This window comes from Chiloscyllium plagiosum, unplaced genomic scaffold (assembly GCF_037043375.1).
Source record: "Chiloscyllium plagiosum isolate Xiang-an unplaced genomic scaffold, Cpla_swu_hap1 HiC_scaffold_21, whole genome shotgun sequence".
NCBI classification, from domain to species: domain Eukaryota; kingdom Metazoa; phylum Chordata; class Chondrichthyes; order Orectolobiformes; family Hemiscylliidae; genus Chiloscyllium; species Chiloscyllium plagiosum.
In genome coordinates this window covers 24,485,368-24,510,122 of record NW_028270159.1, presented here as the reverse complement: position 1 = coordinate 24,510,122, position 24,755 = coordinate 24,485,368, and the positions used below count along the sequence as shown (strand labels likewise).

Below are 24,755 nucleotides of genomic sequence, written 5' to 3'. Positions count from 1 at the left end.
CTGCCCCAGGCCTCCACTCTTCTTTCGTGCACTACTCATAGCCCTCCACTCTGATATTTCAAAAATCTTGTCTATTTCCTCTTTGTATTCCTAGTGAGAGAGCCTCCACAACTGAGGTAGTGAATTTCAAATATTCACTACCCTCTGGGCGAAGAAATTCCTTCATATCTGTTTTAAATGAATATATGTTTATTCTGTGACTATGCCCCCTAGTTCAAGATTGCCCCTGTAGTGGAAACACCATTTCAACTTCTATTTTTTCACCCCTCTCAAAATCTTGCATGTTTTAATAAGATTGGCCTTTTCTTTTGTAAAGCTAATGAATAAAGGTTTAAACTGTTACATTTTTCATGATGGGTCAATCCTTTCACCCCTTGGAATCAGTCTAGTAATATTATTTTGAACTGCATCCAATCCCAGTATATCCTTTCTTAAATACAGGGACCAAACTGTATATGATACTCAATGTACAACATCACCAATTTGCTGTACAGTTGCAACAAGACTTCCCTATTTTTAAAATTCAATTCCATAGCAATGAAGGCCAAAGTTTCGCTCAGGTGTACATGATCCAATGGTACAGCAGCCATTTACTCTAGTGCTAGTATCAATGGCTGATGAACCGGAAGCCACTTTTTCCAGACTCCGAGCTATGGATTTATCCTTTTCACTTTATGCAACTTGTGCCAATTTATTCATGCCTCACGTAATAATCTAGAGATTATAATCTACAAGGTTTGACTTTGTCAATTTCGGACCTAGCTCCAAACACATTTTACGTCCTTTGCTAGTTCTACATATGTCTTTGGTACCTGTATCTTCCCCCTCCACTGCAAGTTCATTTCTAGCCCTGAGTAGATATCCAGAACCCTAGCATTGGAGGCAACACAGTTGTCTGGACCTCTTGCTTTTAGTGATCTGTGAGCTCTAAATCCAAGGTGACAAGTTGCAATTCATGTATTGACTCATTTCCCATGACATACAACTTCTCTCCCCACCTATTCCCTGGAGTAGAAAACAAAAACAAGATTGTCTTCTGAATCACCTCCCTTGGAAAAATGTTGTAAAAATGCTGTTGCGGTGGTGTAAAAAAATTTTCTTGTTTTTCAGAAGCTACAGATTTGAAACAAGAGGAGCGGTTGCAGGAGCTGGAAAGTTGCTCAGGATTGGGTAGCACATCTGACGATACAGATGTGAGGGAAGTGAGTTCACGGCCCAGTACACCTGGTCTCAGTGTTGTCTCAGGTACAGGACAATGGAGCATTATGATTAATTGTGCTTGATATTATAGTAAATATTTTGCAGAAGCTTAAAATAGTCCTTGACTTAGATTGTGGCAGTTTTTATGTTTAGTGACATTTTCTTCATAAAGTACAATCACAGTACTTCCTTTTCAGAACTAATGCCTCTTGGGCTTTTCACACTATATTTAACAGGCATGAGTATGACTTCAGAAGACATACCCAACAAAGTCGAGGATATCCGATCAGAATGCAGCTCCGATTTTGGAGGGAAAGATTCTGTTACAAGCCCTGAAGTGGAGGAAATTGTTCAGGGTAAATAAAGATGTTTATATATATATATATATGGCAACACATAAAAAAAATCAGATTTCAGAAATATAGGGGGCAAGGAGAGTGTAGCTATCTTTCCATAGCTAACAATTTTTGATGCTCTGATTGTGAACACTTAACCCTTTCCAAATATGTTCTCTGTTGGGTCTCCCATTTACTTCGGGCAAAATCTCTTTAGTTGGGGCAAGGATTGTCTTGTTCTCGAACAAGTTAATTTGCTTATTTACACTTTCAGAGCACCAGAATTGACTTTTCAGGTGTTGGGCAAACTTTAGTTATAAGCATTGTGTAATATGTTCATGCACATGCAGCAGCAGACTGCCAGGTGCAAATTTATGCATTGTATCTATCCCGCAGTACCAGAATCATTAATGTCTATGGCTTCTTATTTGATTGTCCACGAAAATATAGCCAGACAGCTTATGGTAGATTATCCTGGTGGCTGATCTGCATGGTGACCTGTAACTAACTTGAGCATTAATTAAGCTTCAAAATGTATTATTCAAGCAATGATGTATATTTGATAGCTAATCTGAAGTGACATAATCTTTTCATTGGATTTGCAGGTATGCAGATGACTTCTTCACTCTCCCAGACAGACACGTTGCTTGCATTGTTTGACCCATTGTCTTCTGATGGTATGTTTGGGGCAGAGTTAAAATCATTATTGTAATTAAGTTTAAACCATTTGCAGAGGATATGGATACAATAGGTCTTCTATTTGAATATTTGACTTCTGCATTTGTTTCTTATGATGAAGCGAAAGAACCCTGGGCGGCACGGTGGCACAGTGGTTAGCACTGCTGCCTCACAGCGCCAGAGACCCGGGTTCAATTCCCGCCTCAGGCGACTGACTGTGTGGAGTTTGCACGTTCTCCCCGTGGGTTTCCTCCGGGTGCTCCGGTTTCCTCCCACAGTCCAAAGATGTGCAGGTTAGGTGAATTGGCCATGCTAAATTGCCCGTAGTGTTAGGTCAGGGGTAAATGTAGGGATATGGGTGGGTTGCACTTCGGCGGGTCGGTGTGGACTTGTTGGGCCGAAGGGCCTGTTTCCACACTGTAAGTAATCTAATCTAAAAAACCCAATTAACAAAAGTAACTAAAATCTGAAGAAAAGGTTGGAGGGTGGCACTAATTGTGCACCTTTTTAGAGGACATTGCACAGAAACCTACTCTGGTTTATCCATCTCTGTTTCTAAGCACACATATGTCAAACATGTATTTGTTCAATAAATTCCATGTCTTAAATTTGAGTTTTGGAATATTGAAATATTTTTCCTCTGCTCCTCGACAAAGAAGTTCATCATTAGCATTCTGATCTTTGGATGTCTGGCAAATATAGTTTGTTTCGAATGTTCTGTATGCCATTCTTCATGTTGTTTTTTTTAATCAAAATTCACAGCTTCCATCATGCCATCAATAGTCAGGTCTAAAGTACACTATGCAAGACCGTCACACCCACCACCTGATCCTCCTATACTGGAAGGTGCTGTAGGAGGCACCGATGCCCGATTGCCAGCATTTGGGTCTCCTACTTGTTGCCAAACTGAAGCTGAGTTGCTGAAACAGAGGCACTCCTTTCCAGAAAGGCTAGTACGCAGCAGAAGTTCTGATATTGTTTCTTCTTCTCGCCGACCAATGAGTGATCCTAGTTGGAATGCACCAGGCAGCAGAAGAACAGGGAATGAGGAACTGTTTGCAGCTGGGGCAGCAGCTGCAGGAACCTCAGGACCAACTTCATCTCCAAGCAAAGATTCTCTCGTAAGATCTGTTATGCATTTTGAGTATTCCTTCCCATTTCAAACAGATTTGTTTTACATTAGAAATGTTCTTGATTATGCCCTTGTTGCATACCTTGTATTGAATATTTGATCTTAATGTAAGAAAGTTGTTTCCTAAGGCATGATACAAATGTAAATCTTTCTCAGTTGCCTTCTATTACTCATACAATGAAATCCTGTAGAAGCCCAATTCATGCACTACATACCTGAAGCTTGCAAAAGGGTTTTGGTGGGTATTGATTAGTATATAGAATAAACTCATTTATCATACTGAAGAGAGAGACTCATTTCTAATTTGCTTGAAAATAAACAGCCTGTAACCTAGATCTATGATACAAAGAAAAATGGAATAAATTAAAATTTTGGTAATGTGCAATTTAAAATGCAACTAAGCGATTGTGTTTATTAGATGAGGCCATGTGGTTGCGAATCCACAAACTTGCATTTGAGAATTTGCAGATTTGCGCTCTCTTTCATATCCTGTATTATAAGCCTTAAAGTCTCTTCCAAATGTCTGCGTTCACTCTTGCACCCTTCGATGCAGGGTGAGGAAAGAAAGGACAGTGATGATGAGAAGTCAGATCGTAGTAAATCCTGGTGGAAGAAACGATTTGTGTCTGCTATTCCGAAAGGTTAGTCTTGGTATTTTAACCATTTTTCAACAAAGTATGTGAAATAAAAGACAGTTGTTTTTGTTATTTTGATAACTGGATTAGAATTCTTTTACTGTAGAATTCATCAGCACCTTGAAACACCGCGTCTTTTTTTCTAGCTTAACTGTATCTATATAACTTTCTTGTGCATTTGCCTGTGGCAGCTCAGTGCATTTTGATTTGTTTCACTCTTATCTGTAAAAATAAAAAGGCTGCTTGTTTGCGTTCCTTGTTTTACTGCTTGTCAACTACTTTGGCATCATAGAAATCAACAGCCTGGGGCTTTCCCAAGAATTTTAATTTGGAACTCATTGTATTTTGGCATTTGTAATTGCTTACACTGACCCAAAGTCAGTAATGTGCCTAATCCATTCTTTTGAGTCTTTTGGGTTGTTTGAGTCCACATACAAAAAAATCTCCACTTAGTACATTTTGCAGTTTTGCTTCCTTCCAAAAAAACAAGTAGTTACCATTAACATTAGTTACAAATCTTTGTCATCTAAAATTTAAAGTTTTCAGTTTAGAAATAATCTTGCACTTTTTGAATGAGATAATATTTACTAAAATAACTGTATTGACATGTATATTCAATTGATTGTCAGGTCGAAATGCAGTTGAACATTTACTTTTGAATTTTGGCTTAGTTAGTATAAAGTATGAAAAGATGTTATCTAACACTAAAACCTTAAATGCTATCAGCTACACTTCACCACAAGGTTTTGGTTAAAGCCATGATTTTCTTCATCCTGCATGTGATGAAGTTACTTTGTTTTTGTAATACGGTATATTTTCTCTTTAGCTCCTATTTCCTTCAGGAAGAAAGATAAACAAGAAAAAGACAAAGAAGATGGTGCACAGGAAAGGTTTCAGGCCATGCAAGGTTGGCTGATCCTACCTTCCATAATCAATGGTGAATGAGGTCTACAAAGACAAATAACACCCGCATGAAACAGAAATATCTTAAACAAAATCAAATAAATTACAAATTATCAGAGCTTTTTTTTAAAAACAGAAGTATTTACTTCAAATGCATGGAAATCGCACTAACCATGTAGTACAAATATGCAAACTGAATCTTTGATTTGAAAGTGCCTTGAATTTGCACTCTAGTTGCTAAACCTGGTGCTAACATACACTTCCAGTTTGGAACGTTAATTCTTATAGGACCATTACATTGATCACAACTGTCCAATTGCTTATAACCCTGTATACTATTTTAATGCCAGGGATCCAATTACAAGTATAGTAGTATATGTCTAGCCTGTGTCTCTGCTCTTTCAGCGATTTTGAGTGTTTTGGCAGCTTGCCTTTCTACAGCTATGCTTTTCCTCTCTTGATGTTCCTTTTATCATATGCTTAACCTTATCCAATTCCCTGTTGCACTGATTATCATTTCACTTCTTTCTCGGTGAGGTGTAATTGAATGCAATTGTCAAATGGATACTTTCAATTTTCTTCGTTATGAACAAATCTCCCATTTTGTTTCTTAATTAAATATGATGTACTTGCATCTCATAAGGTTTTGCTAAAAGTTTTTAAAAAAGGTAATGCCACTTAGCAGCTATAGGCTGATCTCTCATTAAAGAGAGATGACTAATCAAAGTTTGGGAGAAGATTTGTAGCTCGGGTGCTCGTTGTTCTGGTTCTGTTCGCCGAGCTGGGAATTTGATTAGATTAGATTACATTACATTACAGTGTGGAAACAGGCCCTTCAGCCCAACAAGTCCACACCGACCCGCCGAAGCGCAACCCACCCACACCCCTACACTTATCCATTACCTAACACTACGGGCAATTTAGCATGGCCAATTCACCTGACCTGCACATCTTTGGATTGTGGAAGGAAACCGGAGCACCCGGAGGAAACCCACACAGACACGGGGAGAATGTGCAAACTCCACACAGTCAGTCGCCTGAGGCGGGAATTGAACCCGGGTCTCAGGCGCTGTGAGGCAGCAGTGCTAACCACTGTGCCACCGTGCAGCCCACTTTGTGTTGCAGACGTTTCGTCCCCAGTCTAGGTGACATCCTCTGCTTGGGATCCTCCTGTGAAGCGCTTGTGATGTTTCCTCTGGCATTTATAGTGACTTGTCTTTACCGCTTCCGGTTGTCAGTTCCAGCTGTCCGCTGCAGTGGCTGGTATATTGGGTCCAGGTCAATGTGCTTGTTGATTGAATCCGTGGGTGAGTGCCATGCCTCTAGGAATTCCCTGGCTGTTCTCTGTTTGGCTTGTCCGATAATAGTAGTGTTGAACTCCTGTTGCTTGTTGAGATAGAGGTATAGAGAGAGAGAGAGAGATCGATCAAATTCCCAGCTCGGCGCGCACAACCACAACAGAGATGACTAATGGTGGTTTAATTTAAGGGTCACCATGTCTTAGGCAATCAGTGAGCTTGAGAAGGTGGAAACCTCATGGTAACTTCAGTTAGTGCAGGAATTGAGCCCATGATGTTGGTGCCATTGTGCATCACAAAAATGAAAATAATGTTTACTTTCCATTGTACCAAAATGAAAGAATGTGTCTCGGGTGAAAATATAAAACAGTTGTGGGAGGTGAGGGCAAGGTTTTTGCTTTTGATGCTTCTGCTACCACTCTTCATAGATCATCAAGTGAATAAAGGAATTTCTGTGTCTCCATATAATCCATTGGTAACTCATCCTCTAGTATTTAATAGAGGCTCACATGGCACAGTAGCCATTTTGCATAATGTGGCTGCACAGCAGAACTTTGTCTGGAGGATTGCTTTACACTGTCTATTTAAGCATGTTGCTTCCATTTTGTAAAGTATGTAGTCCTTTGTACCCTCATTTGCACCAAATTTTCAAATATGTCTAGTACTGCTTGTGGCATACTTAGTTTTTCACACTTGATGGAGGTTTCTGACCTGGTGGAGGATGTAGGTGAAAACCTGACCAGTGCTTCCTCTTAAGGATCAGTAGCCACATCCACGCAGGACTGTTTGGGGAGGAGATTTGCTGGGTGCCCCTAGTGCCTGCTGAAGAGAAGGGTGCGAACGAGTTGTGTAAGACGGATAAAAGATGGTACAGATTATGAATGTTTACTCTAACATTAACAGGAGAACAGCATATTACTGGATCGGTTTGTCATTGATATCTCCTGATCTCGAGGTGAACGACTGCGCTCGTCTCTGGCCAAATTGACAGTTTCTTCTTGAAAGCAGTGAAAACCCTGCTGCCATCAGTCTTTGATCCTTTAGCCCAGTTTTCCCTGAAATGAGACAAATGGAGGACTTAATATAATTGAAGACTAGTAGCAGTGATGTAGAGACTGGAGAAGTGTAAAGTGCTCCCAGTGATTGAGTATGAAGTGCAGACAGCAGGAAGGATTAATGGGTTTGGAATGCTGAGGTAGGTGAGAGCCTTTGCATGGACTTGTATGCAATACTGACAGTTGCAGTCCATGAGCCACAGTGAGATATATGAAGTGGCAAGATTAAAATGAATGATGGCACTGTGACTGTGTTGTACAGAGAGAGGATATAGCATCTATCTTGTGGAGTATGTTGTCGATCAACTTCTTGTGCTGTTGTGAATTCTATTTAACTTTGGCGTAATTCTAACGTAAGCCACTGTGTGTCCAGACTTGCTGGCTCTAGTAGTATAACCTCTTTTGGCAGTCAGCAGGAAGGACAGCTTTCAACCATTTCATACATTGGCACCTCCAAGTCCCTGTTTGTATAGCAGGTAGCTAACTTACTGAAATGAGCCATTTCCTCTGTGATACTGGTTGAGTGCCACAATGTGGTAGGTAGTTCCTGCATGCAGCATTTGAAATGGTGTATGTAGAACTTCTAAATATGGCACTAGCAGTATGAATACACAAGGTTCTGGCAGCGGCAAGCACTTTGCCTCTCCTGCGACTCAATTCCACGCAAAGAATGCCAGAGAGCCTGGTTACATAGTTAATGACGTGAAGAGTAGAAGATTTGAATGAGAAAGTTGCTCTGAGCCATGGAAAACCACGATCCACGGATCTCACTTGACAAAACTGAATTAGGGAAGACCAGCCCAAAGTTTTAAGTGATGAGAAATGTTAGTGAGAGTTACCCTCTGCTGACCAGTATCAACAGCAAATGGATAAGTACAACTGCTGTTTACTGGTGATTTAAGTAGGCAAAATCCAATTTTCAATAATTGGATCTGGAATTTGTACAGTATTTTGGGGGTTGCATCCTGTAATTTAGATTGTTGTCCATTCATTGGTTTTTGACATCAAGTCATTTTCTTTAAATCCTCATTTGTTTTGAGGTATAAAAAAATTGACCTTGCCATTAATCATTGGTTTGGAGAACTAAGATGCGAATAGAAATTTTGAACAAGGGACATGAATGTTAGAGTTGAATACCATTTCAATTTGAAACCAATGCCGTTCATTGTAGAATTTGACCATCTGAACTGTGGCAGAAAATACGAATTTTTTTTTTGTTTTCATTGTCATGTGTAGCTATACGACTTCAAAAGTTTTTACAGTGATATTTAGCGTTTTGAATTTAAATAATATAGTATCTTGCCTAATTTTTGGATAATGGAAAGAATTTTGAGAGCAAAAGAATGTGTAACCAAGAACAAATAGCAAAAAGCAGATGCTTGAAATCTGAATGGAAATGTTCAGTAACTCAAGCAGAGTTGTCATGGTTTTGTGAAGGGAAATCACATTTGACTAATTCATTAGAATTCTTTGAGGAAGTAACAGACAGTATCAATAAAGTGGAAACTTGATGCGGTGTACTTGAATTTCCAAAATGCTGTTGACAAGGTGTCACCTCAAGGGTACTTGCCAAAATATGAGCTCATTGTATCTGAGATATTATATTACCATAGCCAGAGGATTGGTTAGCTAACCGGAAATGAGGCATGGATGGATCATTTTTGAGTTGACAAGATATGATGACTGGAGTGTGCAGGAATCACTGTTGGAGCCTTAACTGTTTACATTCTGAATCAATGACTTGGCCGATTGAAGAGCATGTTATGAAGAGGAGCTGCAAAAGAATAAAGGGGTATGTGAAGAGTCAAATTTTGTTAGATGGAATGTAATGTGAACTTGTCCACTCTGGCAAAAAGAATAGACAAGATATTATTTAAATAGGGAGCACTTGTAGAACTGTCACAGAAGGATCTGGGTGACCTGGTATATGAATCACAGCAAATTAGTATGCAGAGACAACAAGTGATGACAAAAGCAAAATGGAATGTTGTTTATTGCAAGGGGAACTAAATGTAAAGAAGGGATAACATTATTGTTATACGTGATATTGGTGAGATCACAGACAATTTTGGTCCTTTTTTTGCAAGCAAAGAATTGTTGTAGTACTAACAGTTCAGAGAAAATTCACTTAACTGATTCACAGAACAAAGTCATTGTCTGATGAAAAGTCTCTCCGCGTCCCCCCCTCTCTCTCCGCGTCCCCCCCTCTCTCTCCGCGTCCCCCCCTCTCTCTCCGCGTCCCCCCCTCTCTCTCCGCGTCCCCCCCTCTCTCTCCGCTTCCCCCCCCTCTCTCTCCGCGTCCCCCCCCTCTCTCTCCGCGTCCCCCCCCTCTCTCTCCGCGTCCCCCCCCTCTCTCTCCGCGTCCCCCCCCTCTCTCTCCGCGTCCCCCCCCTCTCTCTCCGCGTCCCCCCCCTCTCTCTCCGCGTCCCCCCCCTCTCTCTCCGCGTCCCCCCCTCTCTCTCCGCGTCCCCCCCCTCTCTCTCCGCGTCCCCCCCCTCTCTCTCCGCGTCCCCCCCCTCTCTCTCCGCGTCCCCCCCCCCTCTCTCTCCGCGTCCCCCCCCCTCTCTCTCCGCGTCCCCCCCCTCCCTCTCCGCGTCCCCCCCCCCCCCTCTCTCCCTTTGTCTCTATATCTCTATAATGACTTGTGCCATCTAGTTATCTGTCTTCGTCAAGTTCAGCAATGGTAAATCTTGATTGATGTTCATCACATAAATCTAAAACAATTCTGAAATGTTACGTTATCAAGTTTAGCAAAGGAAAATACTTTGTGACTTACAAAGTAAAATCGGGTCACGGTATCTCCATAGGAAAAACATGTTGATGTGAGGGGCAATTTGACAGATTGTTGCCATAGTGTGTTAGAATAGGTAACAAATTGTTGGGATGTGGTATAGTTAGGTGTTTTGATTTGCTCCAGCAACTGAAATCTTGCTGTCATTTCTCGCTTTGGTGACATTTCATTGAAAATGTTGCAGTATTTGTTCGTCTGTTTTAGGAAATGCTTTTGGTGAGAGTACAAGATATAGGGTTGTTGCCTTGGTCTAGAACTCTGAGGAGAGTTTGTGACTTGCCATAACTTGTCTTGAAAGATGGAAAAATTATGGTGGGCAAGAGGGGACCTGACAGGCTGGATGCTACCTCTTGAGGGGGAATCCAGAAATAGGGACAGTTTTTTTTTAAAAGTTGTCCCTCATTAAGACAGAGGAGAAATTTTGAGAATGTAGAACATTTTTCTTCCGAGAGAGTGTTGGAGGCAAGGTAATCGACGACCTTAAGAAAAACGTGTATAGATTCCTAGCCAACCAACAGTCCAAGGAGACTGGAGTTGATCCACAGTCAGATTAGCGATGTTCTTATTTAATTGTAGAGTAGAGATAGTTAAAACTCATTGGGTTTATTTATCCCAATTTGAACTGCCTGCCTGTCTGAGCCTTTTGCAAGTCCAAGTTTGTCTCATACACTTCCTGAAGTGTGTTGTCCAGTGAAATGTTTGCATTAATACAACTTCAAATTGTAACCAGTTAGTAATTTGAAGTCCTGCATAATACACGTCAATATACTTGACATGACCCCTCCCCCGCAAGTCTTGCCTCCATCGCTTTTCCTCTGACATTGGGTAATGTCTGTCTACATTTCAACTATCATGCACGTTTGTATTTTGGATCCATGTTATAACAGACTTTCACTGTAGTAGTGCTATGCTGCTTCTTGGATGCTGCCTGAACTGTTGTGCTCTTCCAGCACCACTAATCCAGTGCTATATCATGAGTCTTGTCAGTTGTTGTATCAGGCATGGCTCAATGTCAGAAGTTGTCTTAATATAACAATCAATTTCTGTAGATTTTTATGTTTTGGTGCAGAATAAATTCTACATATTCTAAATCTGTAGTTTGAAGTAGCCATTTCTAGCAAATACTAAGATAATATACTAGATATTACGAATTGTCACTTTATTTTTCTGTTTCTAACTTTTTAAATTTATTTCCTCCCTGGGTCATTTTGTCACCAGGCCCTCCCCGTTAGACTGTGTATGTTCTAGGAACAGAAGTAGATCAATCTGTCCACCAAGTTTGCTCCATCATTCCATTCAATCACAGCTGATCTGAGAATTCTCTTCTCTTTCACCCTTGATTCCATTTCCAATTTAAAAATCTGCCTATCTTGGCCCTGAATATAATTTTGCACCGCAGCCTGTGTAGCTCTATGCAGTAACAAATTCCACAGTTTCACTCCAATTTGAGAAGCAATTCCACCTCATCTCTGATTTAAATAGATGTGACCTTTGGCCTTAGGCTCTCCCACAAGAGGAAATAACTTCTTTATCATCTACATTAGCAAGCCCCTAAGAATCTATTATGTTTCAATAAGGTCACCTTTCAGTCTCAAAACTCCAATGAATATCAGCCCAATTTACTCAATCTTCATATTCAGGACCAACATAGTGAACCTTCCCTGGACCATTTCCAATGCCAGTACACTTTTTCCTTTTGTTAAGGGGATTGAATACTGATCTCTTAATTAGTCTGACATGCAGTCCCTTATCAAATGCCTTTTAGAAATCCAAACACATTACATCGACTGGTTCCCCTTTATCTATTGTTAACTCTTAAAAGAATTCAAATGAATTCTATCAGGCATAACTCACCCCTTCGTAAAGCCTTATGACTGTGCTTGATGATTACCTATTTTGAAATGCTCTGCTATTATGTCGCTTATGATGATGATAAACAGAACAATAATGTTGATTTTGAAGCAATTGAAGAATGATCATTGTAATGCAACTCTGGTAGATGTGTATTGTTGGAATAATTGTTGTAAAATGGTTTTGATTTTGGTGAACTGCTAATCATTGTCTAATAAAACTTGAACTTTATTTTAGTAAACAGTTGACTACTTTGTGTAGCTTACAAACAAAATTTGAAAGATGAACCAAAAATGGAAGTTAATACAAAAAAAGGTAAACCATTGCTTAAGTTGAAAGGAATCCAGTGATCAAGAAGCTATAGGTAGCTGGTTTTGAATGTTTCAGGACAAAGAATTGAGATGAATCATTTAAAGTTAGTGTTTCAAATTAATGTAGTTGTATGGTTTAAGGCATTCTTCAACATATTTGGAGGAAACAGCTCCTTTGGAGAAGTTTCCTATGTCCATTGGTTATAAACCAAGTCACTTGAATAAGCACTGAAACAAATAAATTTGTACGCCTACATGGAAAAGACAGGCAAGTGGCTAAATTGTTCCTGCTGAGCAATAAAACACACTGACCTGAATAGCTTCCTTGGCTGCGACCATCTTATAATGCTAAAAATCAATACAGCAGAAATACTGGCAAGGAGATGTCTGATTAAGTGACAAAGGCAGCATTTCGGTATCTATTCAGATTTTTAATCTGTTTTAAGTTGTGATTGAAGTCAGAAGAGAGAATTATAAAGTGTACAAAGGTTACATTTCATAAGGTTGAGATTTTTGATGTAAAAGGCATTGGATAGGATAACATGAAAATTTTAACATAACCATTTGTATTGTTGGAATAATTGTAGTAAAATGTGTTTGAAAAGTCTGAAAATAAATTTGGTGTCAATAAAGTGTCTATATAATTAAATGCTTTGCCTGTCACACAATAGTAGGTCAATACGGCGTGAAACATACTGGTTTATATTGTATATCTGCTGAATCATAACTGCTATTGTTTTCCTTATTTTAACCGTATCCTTTAAAAACAAATATCATATCTTCGGCAACTTCCTAACAAACTGAAATAGAAAAAATATATCTCAAAGCAGCATGCATAATTGAAAGCAATGGTCCTTTGTGATCATGTTGATTTTCCCTATGAACTCCATCAGTAGCTGTAACAATTAGAGCAAAACAAATCTCTCATTTTTCCCATCTTCATTTTTCGGTATCTCTGCATAGATCTCATCTCACCTCTTTCAGGGACTTTTGCTTGCTTTTTGCTGTATCCCTGGAGCTTTGATGCTTGAGCTGGGCATTGGATTATAATGTTTCCTGTATTTCTCAATCCATGTGACATGGATGCTCATGCTCCATGCTCGGTTTTTGGTGCTCACTGGTGCATGTATGATGAGCATGTTTCTTTAGTTTCTTTGCATGTAAAATCATGTTTTTCAGTTTTTCCTAGATTGCCTGTGAGCAAAGTCACAGGTAATCATCTAGAATGCTTCCAAATTTATGTAAAGGTGTGATCAATTCCATGTTAATCCATAAAATGTAATCACTTAACTAACCAATTAGAATTTTTCATGAATAGTTTTCAGAAAAAGGTGGCCTGAACTTTCGGCTTTTGCTGACCTTTAGGCATAGATATTACCTATACCAAATTGGTGCAGAAATATTTGATTAGGTCTGATTTATCTTGAAAAATAGCTTGACTGCACTGTACATTATTAATTGTTCTGTACTACTATTGAAGCTTGCTCATATTTAAAAGTCCAGTTAAAATAAGAATTTTTAATTCTTTTGCTTTTTGCACTTTCATCAGGGAGTCATTTTTTAAAAAAAACTCAATCTGATTGAGCATAGCATTTACAGATTAAAGAGCAGTGTAATAAACATGTAGTACTTACACAAGATCCAACAAACAGCAATGAATTATGTATATATTTTTTGATTAATCCAAATTGCTTGTTAACACTATTTCTGTGTTGCCAGATGAGCCAATTCCCAGGCTGAACGTACAGGCTCAGGCTGCAGAGGATATCCTGGATAAATATAGAAGTGCTATTAAACGAGCCAGCCCCAGTGAAGTAGTTGTCAATGATGAAGTTGCAGGTAGGTAATGTTACTGTTAAGTTTGGTTGAGAAAATGTCATTTGATTTAATTTGCCATTGCTGAAGTAGAAGTATTCATTATTTGCCTGTATCAGCAAGAAAGTGTTTGCAATAACATTTCTGTATTTAAATACCTTAAAAGTTGAACCATTCAGTTATGTCAATGGGTTACATTATAAATAGACTGGTTGTCATGTCATTGTGCAGGAGCCCAGGTATCCCTGCAAATTTGCAGAAAATGTCAAAGGGAAACCAGGAACTAAAATACACTTGACCATATTGTCAGACTCATCAAGACAGCCTCTTGGTATAATTTTGAGACTGATAACGGTTGAGAGAGTAACATAGTTTCAAATATAAAGTGGCTGGATCAGCTGTTCTGCGACTTTCAAATCAGTCTCAACATATCACCACAATTTAGATGTTTCAACAAGAAATAAAAAAAATTATGTGACTTGCTGAAAGATGGCTTCACTGTTGAGGTTGTATGATTGGATTTTAACAAATAAAAATGTGGGCGGCACGGTGACACAGTGGTTAGCACTGTTGCTTCACAGCGCCAGAGACCCGGGTTCAATTCCCGCCTCAGGCGACTGACTGTGTGGAGTTTGCACGTTCTCCCCATGTCTGCGTGGGTTTCCTCTGGGTGCTCTGGTTTCCTCCCACAATCCAAAGATGTGCAGGTCAGGTGAATTGGCCATGCTAAATTGCCCGTAGTGTTAGGTATAGGGGTAAATGTAGGGGTATGGGTGGGTTGCGCTTCGGCGGGTCGGTGTGGACTTGATGGGCCGAAGGGCCTGTTTCCACACTGTAATGTAATCTAATCTAAAATAACTAACCTTGCTAGCGCCCCCCTTGTTTGATTTGTGAAAACAGAGGCTAACATAATTGTATTGGCTAGTAAGGTTGCTGATTCTGTTAATTTATACTGTTAGTCTCAGTTGGTGTAACAACAAGGGAAACAAATTGGTTTTAGTGTCTCTAGGTTTATCAACAGATAAAAATTGACTGAAGTTCCTGTTGCAGCTTGCCATTCATCAGCGCCTGGATTAGTGGTGCTGGAAGAGCACAGCAGTTCAGGCAGCATCCTAGGAGCAGCGAAATTGATGTTTCGGGCAAATGCCCTTCATCAGGAATAAAGTTCAAGTATTCCGAGGCGGAAGATGAAGCGTTCTTCCTCCAGGCGTCCGGTGGTGAGGGAGCGGCGGTGGAGGTGGTCCTGGGCCTCCTTCAACGCTGCTCCCTCACCACCAGTGCCTGGAGGAAGAACGCTTCATCTTCCGCCTCGGAACACTACAACCCCAGGGCATCAATGTGGACTTGAACAGTTTCCTCATTTCCCCTTCCCCCACCTCACCCTAGTTCCAAACTTCCAGCTCAGCACTGTCCCCATGACTTGTCCTACCTGCCTATCTCCTTTTCCACCTATCCACTCCACCCTCTCTTCCCTGACCTATCACCTTCATCCCCCCCCCCCCCACTCACCTATTGTACTCTATGCTACTTTCTCCCCACCCCTATCTAGCTTATCTCTCCGCGCTCCAGGCTCTCTGCCTTTATTCCTGATGAAGGGCTTTTGCCCGAAACGTTGATTTTGCTGCTCCTTGGATGCTGCCTGAACTGCTGTGCTCTTCCAGCACCACTAACCCAGAATCTGGTTTCCAGCATCTGCAGTCATTGTTTTTACCTCATTCATCAGCTCCTGCCAAAACTGTCTGTGTCAACACTCTGAGGGCAGGGTTAGGCTCAGTTATGACATCCTTACAAGTGATCTAACATTCCAGCATTCACTTGTTGTTTAATAAAGAATAACTACCCACATGAAATCTTACCGCATCTCGGAGTTACCTGCTTCTCGCATTTGAGAACTGAGAACATTTCTGTACAATCGGGGAAGAGAAAGTTAGTGGTGTTTGAAATGTGATTCAAGGCACTTTTTTCAGATTTATCTCACTGTTCATGATAGCTAACTTTGTGCATGACAATGCAGATTGTGAACACATCAGTAAATTGTTCTATTGCAATCTTGTACAGTCATCAAGATGCTAATGCAAAAACCTTTTTTAAAAAAAAAAGCCTAAATAATTACTTGCAGTTTTAATTGTTTGTAGTTCTGTACTATACCTCCCATCTATTGAGTAATTTCCGAAGAATATTTGTTATACATTTATTTTAAAATGTTAGCAAGTCTAATTTTTGATGTTTGCTTTTGTACAGAGACTATTGGAGATGATAGTGTCCATGATTCACCACGTGATGAAACGCTTCAAAATCTTTCAGCAGATGATCTGCCAGATTCTGCGAGTCAGACTGCCCAGACTCAAGATTCCACATTCTCCTTTCGGTAACATTTATTTTAGCTTGCATCAATAGCTAGTAGCAATATGGCTGTTGGGATGAATGTGTTTGTTCTGTATGAACCTATAGACTGCTGCTATTCCTGACTGCTTCTTAGTGATGAAGTAAGCCACTTTGACCCAGGGCTTTTGAATTAAGTCCTTGGACAGCTTCGAGATGTATCATTTTAGTAGTGTCGTTAAGATCAGGAACTTGATGGGATAATCAACTACAACTACAATGTGCTCTGTCACTTTTCAACTGATTCTATCAAATACGTGTTATTCACGTTTAATTTTGCATTTAAATTTGACCACCATTAATTGTTCATGCCATATTTGCTAGTACTAAACAATTAAAACTGTTCGAGTCTGAGTTTTACAAAATGTTTTGTTTCCGTTGTTTTCTTTTACTGGCTTAGAACCATGCTCAAACCTGCATTTCATTTTACTAATTAGAGATGCAAAGAAGAAATTGCGAATGGCTCTGTGTTCTGCTGACTCAATTGCATTCCCCCTAGTGAGCCATTCAGCAACCAGAAATGGCCCTCCAGGAGGTCCTGATCAAGGAGAATTAGAAGGTAATTCTCATGTTTATACATTTCAGCCTGACCTAGAAAAATCTCTGGCACAAAGTAAAGACATACTGTATATAAACTGAAAGAACTACAATTCTGTAAATCTGAGACAAAAATAGAAATAGCTGGAAAAGCTCAGTAGGTCTGGCAGCATCAGTGGAGAGTAATCAGAAATAACATTCCTGGTTGAGTCCAAAACATTAACTCTGATTTCTCCTACAGATGCAGCCAGACCTGTTGAGCTTTACCAGCAATTTCTACTTTCGTCAAGTATAAACAATCATTTCTACTTGAGAATAATTAAAGAGCATAGAGTTGTTTCAGTTTAACTATAAAAGTGCTTCCAGGTTTAGCTATTGTGATATGAATGCTGGTGTGTGAAATTTTCCTTTTTGTGATTTCCATAAGAATCTTCACCTGGCACTAAAGCATTTCTTCTACCAATGTACCATTTTTCTCATTTGTGATTCCCAAATTATTCATAACTGGTATTTTAATCTGATTGCCCAGCTATTTTTCATTTGATCTATGTGTTAATTATATACAAAACTAGAAGACTAATTCTTGGAATTATCTTTTCTTAGACAATGAGATTGTCTGCTTTCTCAAAGTTCAGTTAGCCGAAGCCATCAACTTGCAGGATAAGCACCTGATGGCACAGATTCAGGAAACCATGCGTTGTGTTGGTAGATTTGACAGTAGAACCTGCAACAAGTTACTAGCTGCCATTGCTGAGGATTACAGGTAAAATATTTCAACAAGTTCTTTAACAGATACTGTAAGAATTAATGTTTGGTATGGGAATGGTTAAACCAGAAACTTGTCTGTGAAAGTGAATATTAAAAAAAGCACCTCTTTTAGAAAATTGTCTAAGGAGCCGTCTCTGCATTCTTGACATCCTAACAGTGGTGAAAATGTTGACCGATCACTAATCTTTGTTGTATCATGGGTTTTGTTGGTGATTTTTCCCAGTGGAAATGATTCGAAAAGGAAGCTACTTTTCACTTAAAACAGTGTTTTCACACAACACTGGAATGACTAACACTTAAAATACTAATGAGCTAGCTTTGTGATTTTCCCATAGATTGGAGGTGGCAATTAGATTAGATTACATTGCAGTGTGGAAACAGGCCCTTCGGCCCAACAAGTCCACACCGACCCGCCGAAGCGCAACCCACCCATGCCCCTACATTTACCCCTTACCTAACACTACGGGGGCAATTTAGCATGGCAATTCACCGACCTGCACATCTTTGGACTGTGGGAGGAAACCTACGCAGACACAGGGAGAATGTGCAAACTCCGCAAGGTCATCGCCTGAAGCGGGAATTGAACCCGGGTCTCAGGCGCTGTGAGGCAGCAGTGCTAACCACTGTGTCACCGTGCCGCCCACTTAGCTTGTCTTAGTAATCAATAAACATCTTTCATTTATTATATTGGGAAGATTCTGGCCCCTGATGCTTGAGAGCTATCTTACAAATCTTTCTTTTGTTGCTGCACCTTGCATTTGATTTCAGTTATAGTGAATAGCATAATTGCCAATGAATTGATGCTTTTGATTGGCAACATTTTTGAATTTTAAATGATTTTATTCCTTCTGCTGAAGAAAACGAGCTCCATATATTGCTTACTTGACACGGTGCCGTCAAGGGCTCCAGACTACTCAAGCCCACCTTGAAAGACTCTTACAAAGAGTGCTCAGAGACAAAGAGGTTGCGAACAGATACTTCACTACAGTCTGTGTGAGACTATTGCTTGAAAGCAGGGAAAAGCATATTCTGGAATTTATTAAAGGTAATATACCGTCCTTTCAACGGGCCATCAGTATTAATGTATGCTTTTTAGTTGTTTTTGTGCTGTGACTGTCTCCCTTGAATTAACATAATTAAAAATCTCACAACACCAGATTATAGTCACCTGATGAAGGAGCAGCGCTCTGAAAACTAGTGCTTCCAAATAAACCTGTTGGACTATAACTTAGTGTTGCATGATTTTTATCTTTTACACCCCAGTCCAACATTGGCACTGCCAAATCTTTAATTAACATGAACCAACTTGAAATTGAGCATTCATATAAGTTATAATTTCCCTTGTGATCAAGTGTGATAAGTAAAATGGCTGAACCATGTAGGGCTAGCTGGTCTTGGGGCACAAAGAGAGATTCCATAACTTAAACCTGTGTTTGTATTGCACTTTTTTAATGACCTCTGCATTTCCAAAACTCTGTGGCTACCAAAAAAAAGTCAATTTGCACAAAACAATATCCCATAAGGAGCTATGTGAAAATTAACAGAAAATCATTGTCTCTATAGATGAGAGGTAAATATTGACCAAGACACTAGACGTTGCACCCCTGCTTGTCTCTGACTCTCCAAGCTTTCCACTTTATATCATTAAGTCATGCAGATCAGAAGCACACTCACTGAATCAGTTACAACAAACAGTGCTGGAGAAGCTTCGCAGATCTAGCAGCACCTGTACAAGGAAAAAAGAAACTTTGGGAGTCTGACAAACGGTCACTGGACTTGAAATGTTTACTGTTTTTTTGTGTACTTCTCTGTACAGGTACTGCTAGACCTGCTGAGTTTCTGCAGTACTTTTGTTTTTGTTTCAGATTTCTACCATTTGCAGTTATTTAATTTCACTGAATCAGTTGATTTGAATTGTGGAAAAACTGGGACACCATTTGGTCTTGTATGACTAGGGAGGAAAAAGACTAACCTTTGCTGTAAATCAACCAGAATCCATGCAAAATAACATTCTAACTCTGTCTCATGCATGAATAAGTCAAAGCTATGGAGGGCAACCACTGCCTCCAAACTGCCAGCAAAAACGAGTATCTCCCTAGGATGATGAGTGAAAATAAAGAGAAACCATTTCAGTATAAGTTGTTTTCTTTTAAATATTTGTTTCTACACTTCACTTTATTTGCGTAGATTTTCAGAATCTCACCGCAGCAGATGACAAAACTGCCTTAGTAGAAGAATTCTTGCAGTCATTGTATGGAGTTATGGCGCAAGATGTTATCTGGCAGAATGCCAGTGAAGAACAGCTCCAGGATGCACAAATGGCAATTGAGCGTAGCGTTATGAACCGCATTTTCAAACTTGCCTTCTATCCCAATCAGGATGGTGATATTTTACGTGACCAGTAAGTAACAATATGTAATTGTGAGCAAAATTTTGAAAATGAGGTCTTAAGTGAGTATATTTACAAAATGAAAACATTGCGGAGTCCAACCCAAATGTGTCTGGTAATCATGTAATGATGCTCAATCGTTCGGCTTGCCACAGAATAAAAACAGTAAAATCGCTAAACAGAAGGAAATAGATATTTTTAATAAGTGTTCGCAAATTATTTTTAGAGTTGCAAAACCAATAGTTCGTTATCTGTGCTCTTCATTCATTATCATTGAGGCATGCAATAAGTCTGGAAACATCTGTGGAAAGAGAAACAAAGTTAAAGATCACAGCTTTGACACTTCTCTCACCACATATGCTGCCGGATCTGTTGAGATGCTGGAGGTAAGTTTGCTTGCTGAGCTGTAAGGTTCTTTCTGGCAAACCTCTACATTCATTTGATGCTAGCTTCTTCAGTCAATTTTTTTTCGTGAAATCCTTCATCTAACTGGGTAATAGTTCACTTTTTGTTAATGTTGATTCCTTAAATACCTGTTCCAGAGTTTTCTGTTTCTGGCATTTTGTCTCATTAACATTAAAGCACTTACTTTCTCCCGCCTTGATTCACCTGAAAATTGCAAAACTGCACTACTCCTGTTATCTGCAGTTCTTTTTGAGTGATCTGCTTCTAAGGTCAAAGAAACCTGCACCTCTTGGATGATCCTGCCTTTTTTAAAAGGACTGGTTTATTTCTGTCTCCCAGTATCAAACGATACTTTATTGCTCCACAACAGTTCAATTTATCTCTTTCCTACTCTTTGCTTTTTCAAGCCCTGAACTGTTCACATCGTGTTGTTTAAACAACAGCATTTACATGCATGTAAATAAATTCTTCAGGCGTCTCAGTACCACATCAGAATTCAAAATTGAAACTAAGGTCTTTCCTTAACCCCCACAATATAGAAATACAAATCAAACTTAAAGCTATACATGATTCTGTCCACTTTAAAACAAAATTGCCAAATAATAATATAATATATCATTAATTTCAGCACATTAGCTATACATAACTGATAGCAGCCATTACTCTCAATGAAACAGTAGTGAAGTAAAATACTGCAATGTGCACCATTTAATATGAATGAAATTCAGTCAAGTGATTGGCACTTGTGGCAAAATGAAGCTTTTGTTTACTCCTGCCAACCAAAAAAGAACACTCCAAGTGGAGTCCAGAAATTCTGTGTAAAAGACTTGAGAGGACATGGATTTATGCAAAAATTAAATTCACAGGGATGTCACACTTTCTATAAGACAGACCTAAGTTTGGGTCAAACCACAGAAATATAGAAAAAGAAATAAATATGAGGACATTGCAATGGGAGGAGAAAGAAAATGTCAGATATCTTTCGTGTCTTTCTGGTAATCAGAAAACAACTTTTCTTAATTTGGCCTGGACGTGACTGGACTTCAAAACAACTAATTGTAAATGAAGTGCTTTGATGTGCTAAATTGCTGTATGTATGTATACGCAGGTTTTTCTTTACTGTAGCTATTCAGTACTTGACAATTGACAAATTCAGCACTTGACTGCTGAAGTAATTTGGATTTTAGTTCACACTTTAATATTTTTGAGTTTGGACTGTCTTAAATTAAGAAAACCACACATTTCTCGTGGTCATTCTAATATGTATTGATATAATTCCATGTCTCGAATTCTTCCTCCAAACTGCTCCATCTCTTCAGTTGCTTTCCTTCTTTAGGATCATCTTTAAAAGCCACCTCTTTGTTTTAACACTTACTTGTCCTCTTCTCATGTCTCTTTTGCTTTGGTGTCAGTTTTTATGATTCTGCTTTTGGCAAGTACCTTACAATATTCCCATTTTAAATACACTATATAAATGCAAGTTGTTATTGTTTCAGCAATTTAAATTGCATTTGAACTTTTTTAAAGTCCCAACTTTTAGTCAGTGTAATTGATTTTCTTTTTTGCCAGGCTTTTCAATGAACACATTCAGCGTCTGTGTAAAGTTGTCAGTGCAAATCATCGCGCACTTCAAATTCCAGAGGTAATAACAATACTAAATTTCCTTAGATTACTGTACTTAACATGTCACCATTTTAAAAATGATGTATTAGATCATTTTGCAAAAGGGGCTTGAGAATAGTATTTTTAAATGCTGGTGGAGCAGTGTCTAAATCTCATTTACAGATCTATACAAAATGTTTTACATTGGTAAAAGTAAAATGGAATCTAGGAGTGCAGCTGGTGGAATGGAGCATTTTGCTCTAAGTTGTGCACCATGGATTGACTGTTGAGCTTCAGAAATTTGTGCACATTGAAGTAGTGTGTGAATCGGGAACATTTATGGTGGAGAGATAAGCCATTCGTGAAATGAACAAGGTTTATTTGCTGCAGCAGAAGCAGACCTCAAAGTTGTTCAAGCTTGTTCTGCTCCAACACCGATTCCACACCTTGTATTCCTTGGTACTGTGATAAACCAAAAATGTGCCTGTGAACTGGGTTTCTTGATGTTGGCCAATCACAATGAGCTTTGACTCAGTCAAAACCATGGCTATATTTTTGGGATTTAACTAATCATTTACTGGTGCTTTTACTTGTATAAATAAAACCTAATTAGTTGCCTCTTCTAGCCAGTAGTTTGGACTGTGAACATTTGCTGTCAAATCTTCGCAACAAATATCCATACAAAGCCCAAATATAGTAGTGAGCAGTTTGCTCTATGCTTCTTTTGACGAAGCTTTATTGGTTTCTGAAACCCCCTCTCTTTTTTTTGCTGTCCGCTCTGCTTGCTGTCAGCAAACAAGCATGCCCTGCTCTCAAATTTCAGTTTCATTTTGATACAACACAAGGGTGGGCGGCACGGTGGCACAGTGGTTAGCACAGTGGTTAGCACTGCTGCCTCACAGCGCCTGAGACCCGGGTTCAATTCCCGCCTCAGGCGACTGACTGTGTGGAGTTTGCACATTCTCCCCGTGTCTGCGTGGGTTTCCTCCGGGTGCTCCGGTTTCCTCCCACAGCCCAAAAGATGTGCAGGGTCAGGTGAATTGGCCATGCTAAATTGCCAGTAGTGTTAGGTAAGGGGTAAATGTAGGGGTATGGGTGGGTTTCGCTTCGGCGGGTCGGTGTGGACTTGTTGGGCCGAACGGCCTGTTTCCACACTGTAATGTAATCTAATCTAATCTAAAAGGTGCAAGAGAGAGACACGCACGTCAGGAGATGGTGGATCTTTGGTCTCTGCACATTGCAATTCCATTTTCCTGCTCTTCCCGTGACTGACAATGAAGTTTCAAACATTGAGCATTAAGCAGCTAAGATCACATGGTGGCTGTTTCATTGTGTGATGTGATGTTTAAGTCAAGTGGACTTCATGATTGGGTGACCCTGTAAGTCCAAACTGATTTGACACTTGACTGTGTTGTGGTATCATCTCTACTAATTTCCACTCTTGCCAATTATTTACCTTTGACTGATGTAATCATCTTTCTGTGATCAGTAAGTGTTCAATCTTTGATGTACACTTTTGTTGGATAATACCTGCAAGCATCTCTCACCATTGACAACAAAGTGCTAAAACTGGTGAACATCTAGAATAGAACCTTGTATGATTGTTCATCTGTCTCCTTTTACAATCCTTCCTCCAAAAGGTTGTCAGTTGCAACCTAATTCACGGAGATGTGATGCCATCTATAAAGGGAGACTAATCCTGACAGTCCTTTCTGCCACCAAAATGAAGTGTACAATCCAGTGCCTCAGTTCACACAACTAATAAAGCTTTATCTATTATAGTCTGGTATTTTGCAATTCTTTTATGCAAACCTTTTCTAACCCTTTCTGTGCATCTGCTGAGATATCTGCAGAATGTAGTCTTTTGATGTATTTCTGTAACTGGTAATACGACAACCACTTTAATATTTTCTGCGCTACACACGTGTTTCAATTGCTCACTTCAGTTTTAATTGTTTATTAATGTGGCATTGTGTATGTAACACATTGTCTTCATTTTAGGTGTATTTAAAAGAAGCACCATGGCCATCTGCACAGTCAGAGATTCAAACAATCAATGCATACAAGACCCCAAGAGATAAGGTTCAGTGTATCCTGCGAATGTGCTCCACCATAATGAATCTGTTAAGCCTGGCCAATGAGGACTCAGTCCCTGGGGCTGATGACTTTGTTCCTGTTCTTGTGTTTGTCCTTATCAAGGTGAGCCATCAGATGAATATCAATTTTGTACAGCAATGCATTTATAACACAGCCACCGCAAATGTCACTGGAATTTTCATTTCAGAAAGCCAGCAGAGAATGTAACATCCTACGAAACTTAATTTTTTTTTCTTCCCATATAGAGTATTGCCTTATGATTTCCCAATTTATGGATTTAAAATTATTTTTGGCTAGTTATATCTTTGTTTTACTTTAATTTCTTTTGACTGAATTTCTTTTCAGTGAAGATGAGCATTAGTCTATTTGATTTTTTTAAAAAAAAGTCTAACATTGGAACTGCAAATATGTGAAAACCACAAACATTTATGACCAGTTTTGGGTTATGGTAGAAAAGGTGCTTTCTATGTGGGAAAAACATAGCTATTCAATCCATTACAAACTTATACTTTTGAATAAGAATGTTATCTGCCAGTAAGGTTATTGTTTTAATGTATATTGCAGAAGAGTC

At 39.3% G+C, this 24,755-nt stretch overlaps 1 protein-coding gene across 14 annotated transcripts in view; it reads left to right on the top strand.

The window, feature by feature from the left end:
• gapvd1 (GTPase activating protein and VPS9 domains 1) overlaps window positions 1-24,755 on the top strand; it is a 145,201-nt gene that overhangs the window by 115,986 nt on the left and 4,460 nt on the right. For 10 of the 14 annotated variants that reach the window (XM_087998409.1, XM_043720193.2, XM_087998411.1 and 7 more), the window contains 14 exons: window positions 1,111-1,245; window positions 1,437-1,556; window positions 2,141-2,212; window positions 2,976-3,334; window positions 3,899-3,986; window positions 4,807-4,917; window positions 13,909-14,028; window positions 16,246-16,372; window positions 16,824-16,945; window positions 17,527-17,686; window positions 18,549-18,736; window positions 19,879-20,092; window positions 22,055-22,127; window positions 24,089-24,286. In XM_087998409.1, the coding sequence (XP_087854535.1) occupies window positions 1,111-1,245; window positions 1,437-1,556; window positions 2,141-2,212; window positions 2,976-3,334; window positions 3,899-3,986; window positions 4,807-4,917; window positions 13,909-14,028; window positions 16,246-16,372; window positions 16,824-16,945; window positions 17,527-17,686; window positions 18,549-18,736; window positions 19,879-20,092; window positions 22,055-22,127; window positions 24,089-24,286 (2,087 nt within the window). The remainder of the gene's footprint in view (window positions 1-1,110; window positions 1,246-1,436; window positions 1,557-2,140; window positions 2,213-2,975; window positions 3,335-3,898; window positions 3,987-4,806; window positions 4,918-13,908; window positions 14,029-16,245; window positions 16,373-16,823; window positions 16,946-17,526; window positions 17,687-18,548; window positions 18,737-19,878; window positions 20,093-22,054; window positions 22,128-24,088; window positions 24,287-24,755) is intronic. The other 4 variants (XM_087998408.1, XM_087998413.1, XM_087998412.1 and 1 more) reach the window with 2 other exon arrangements.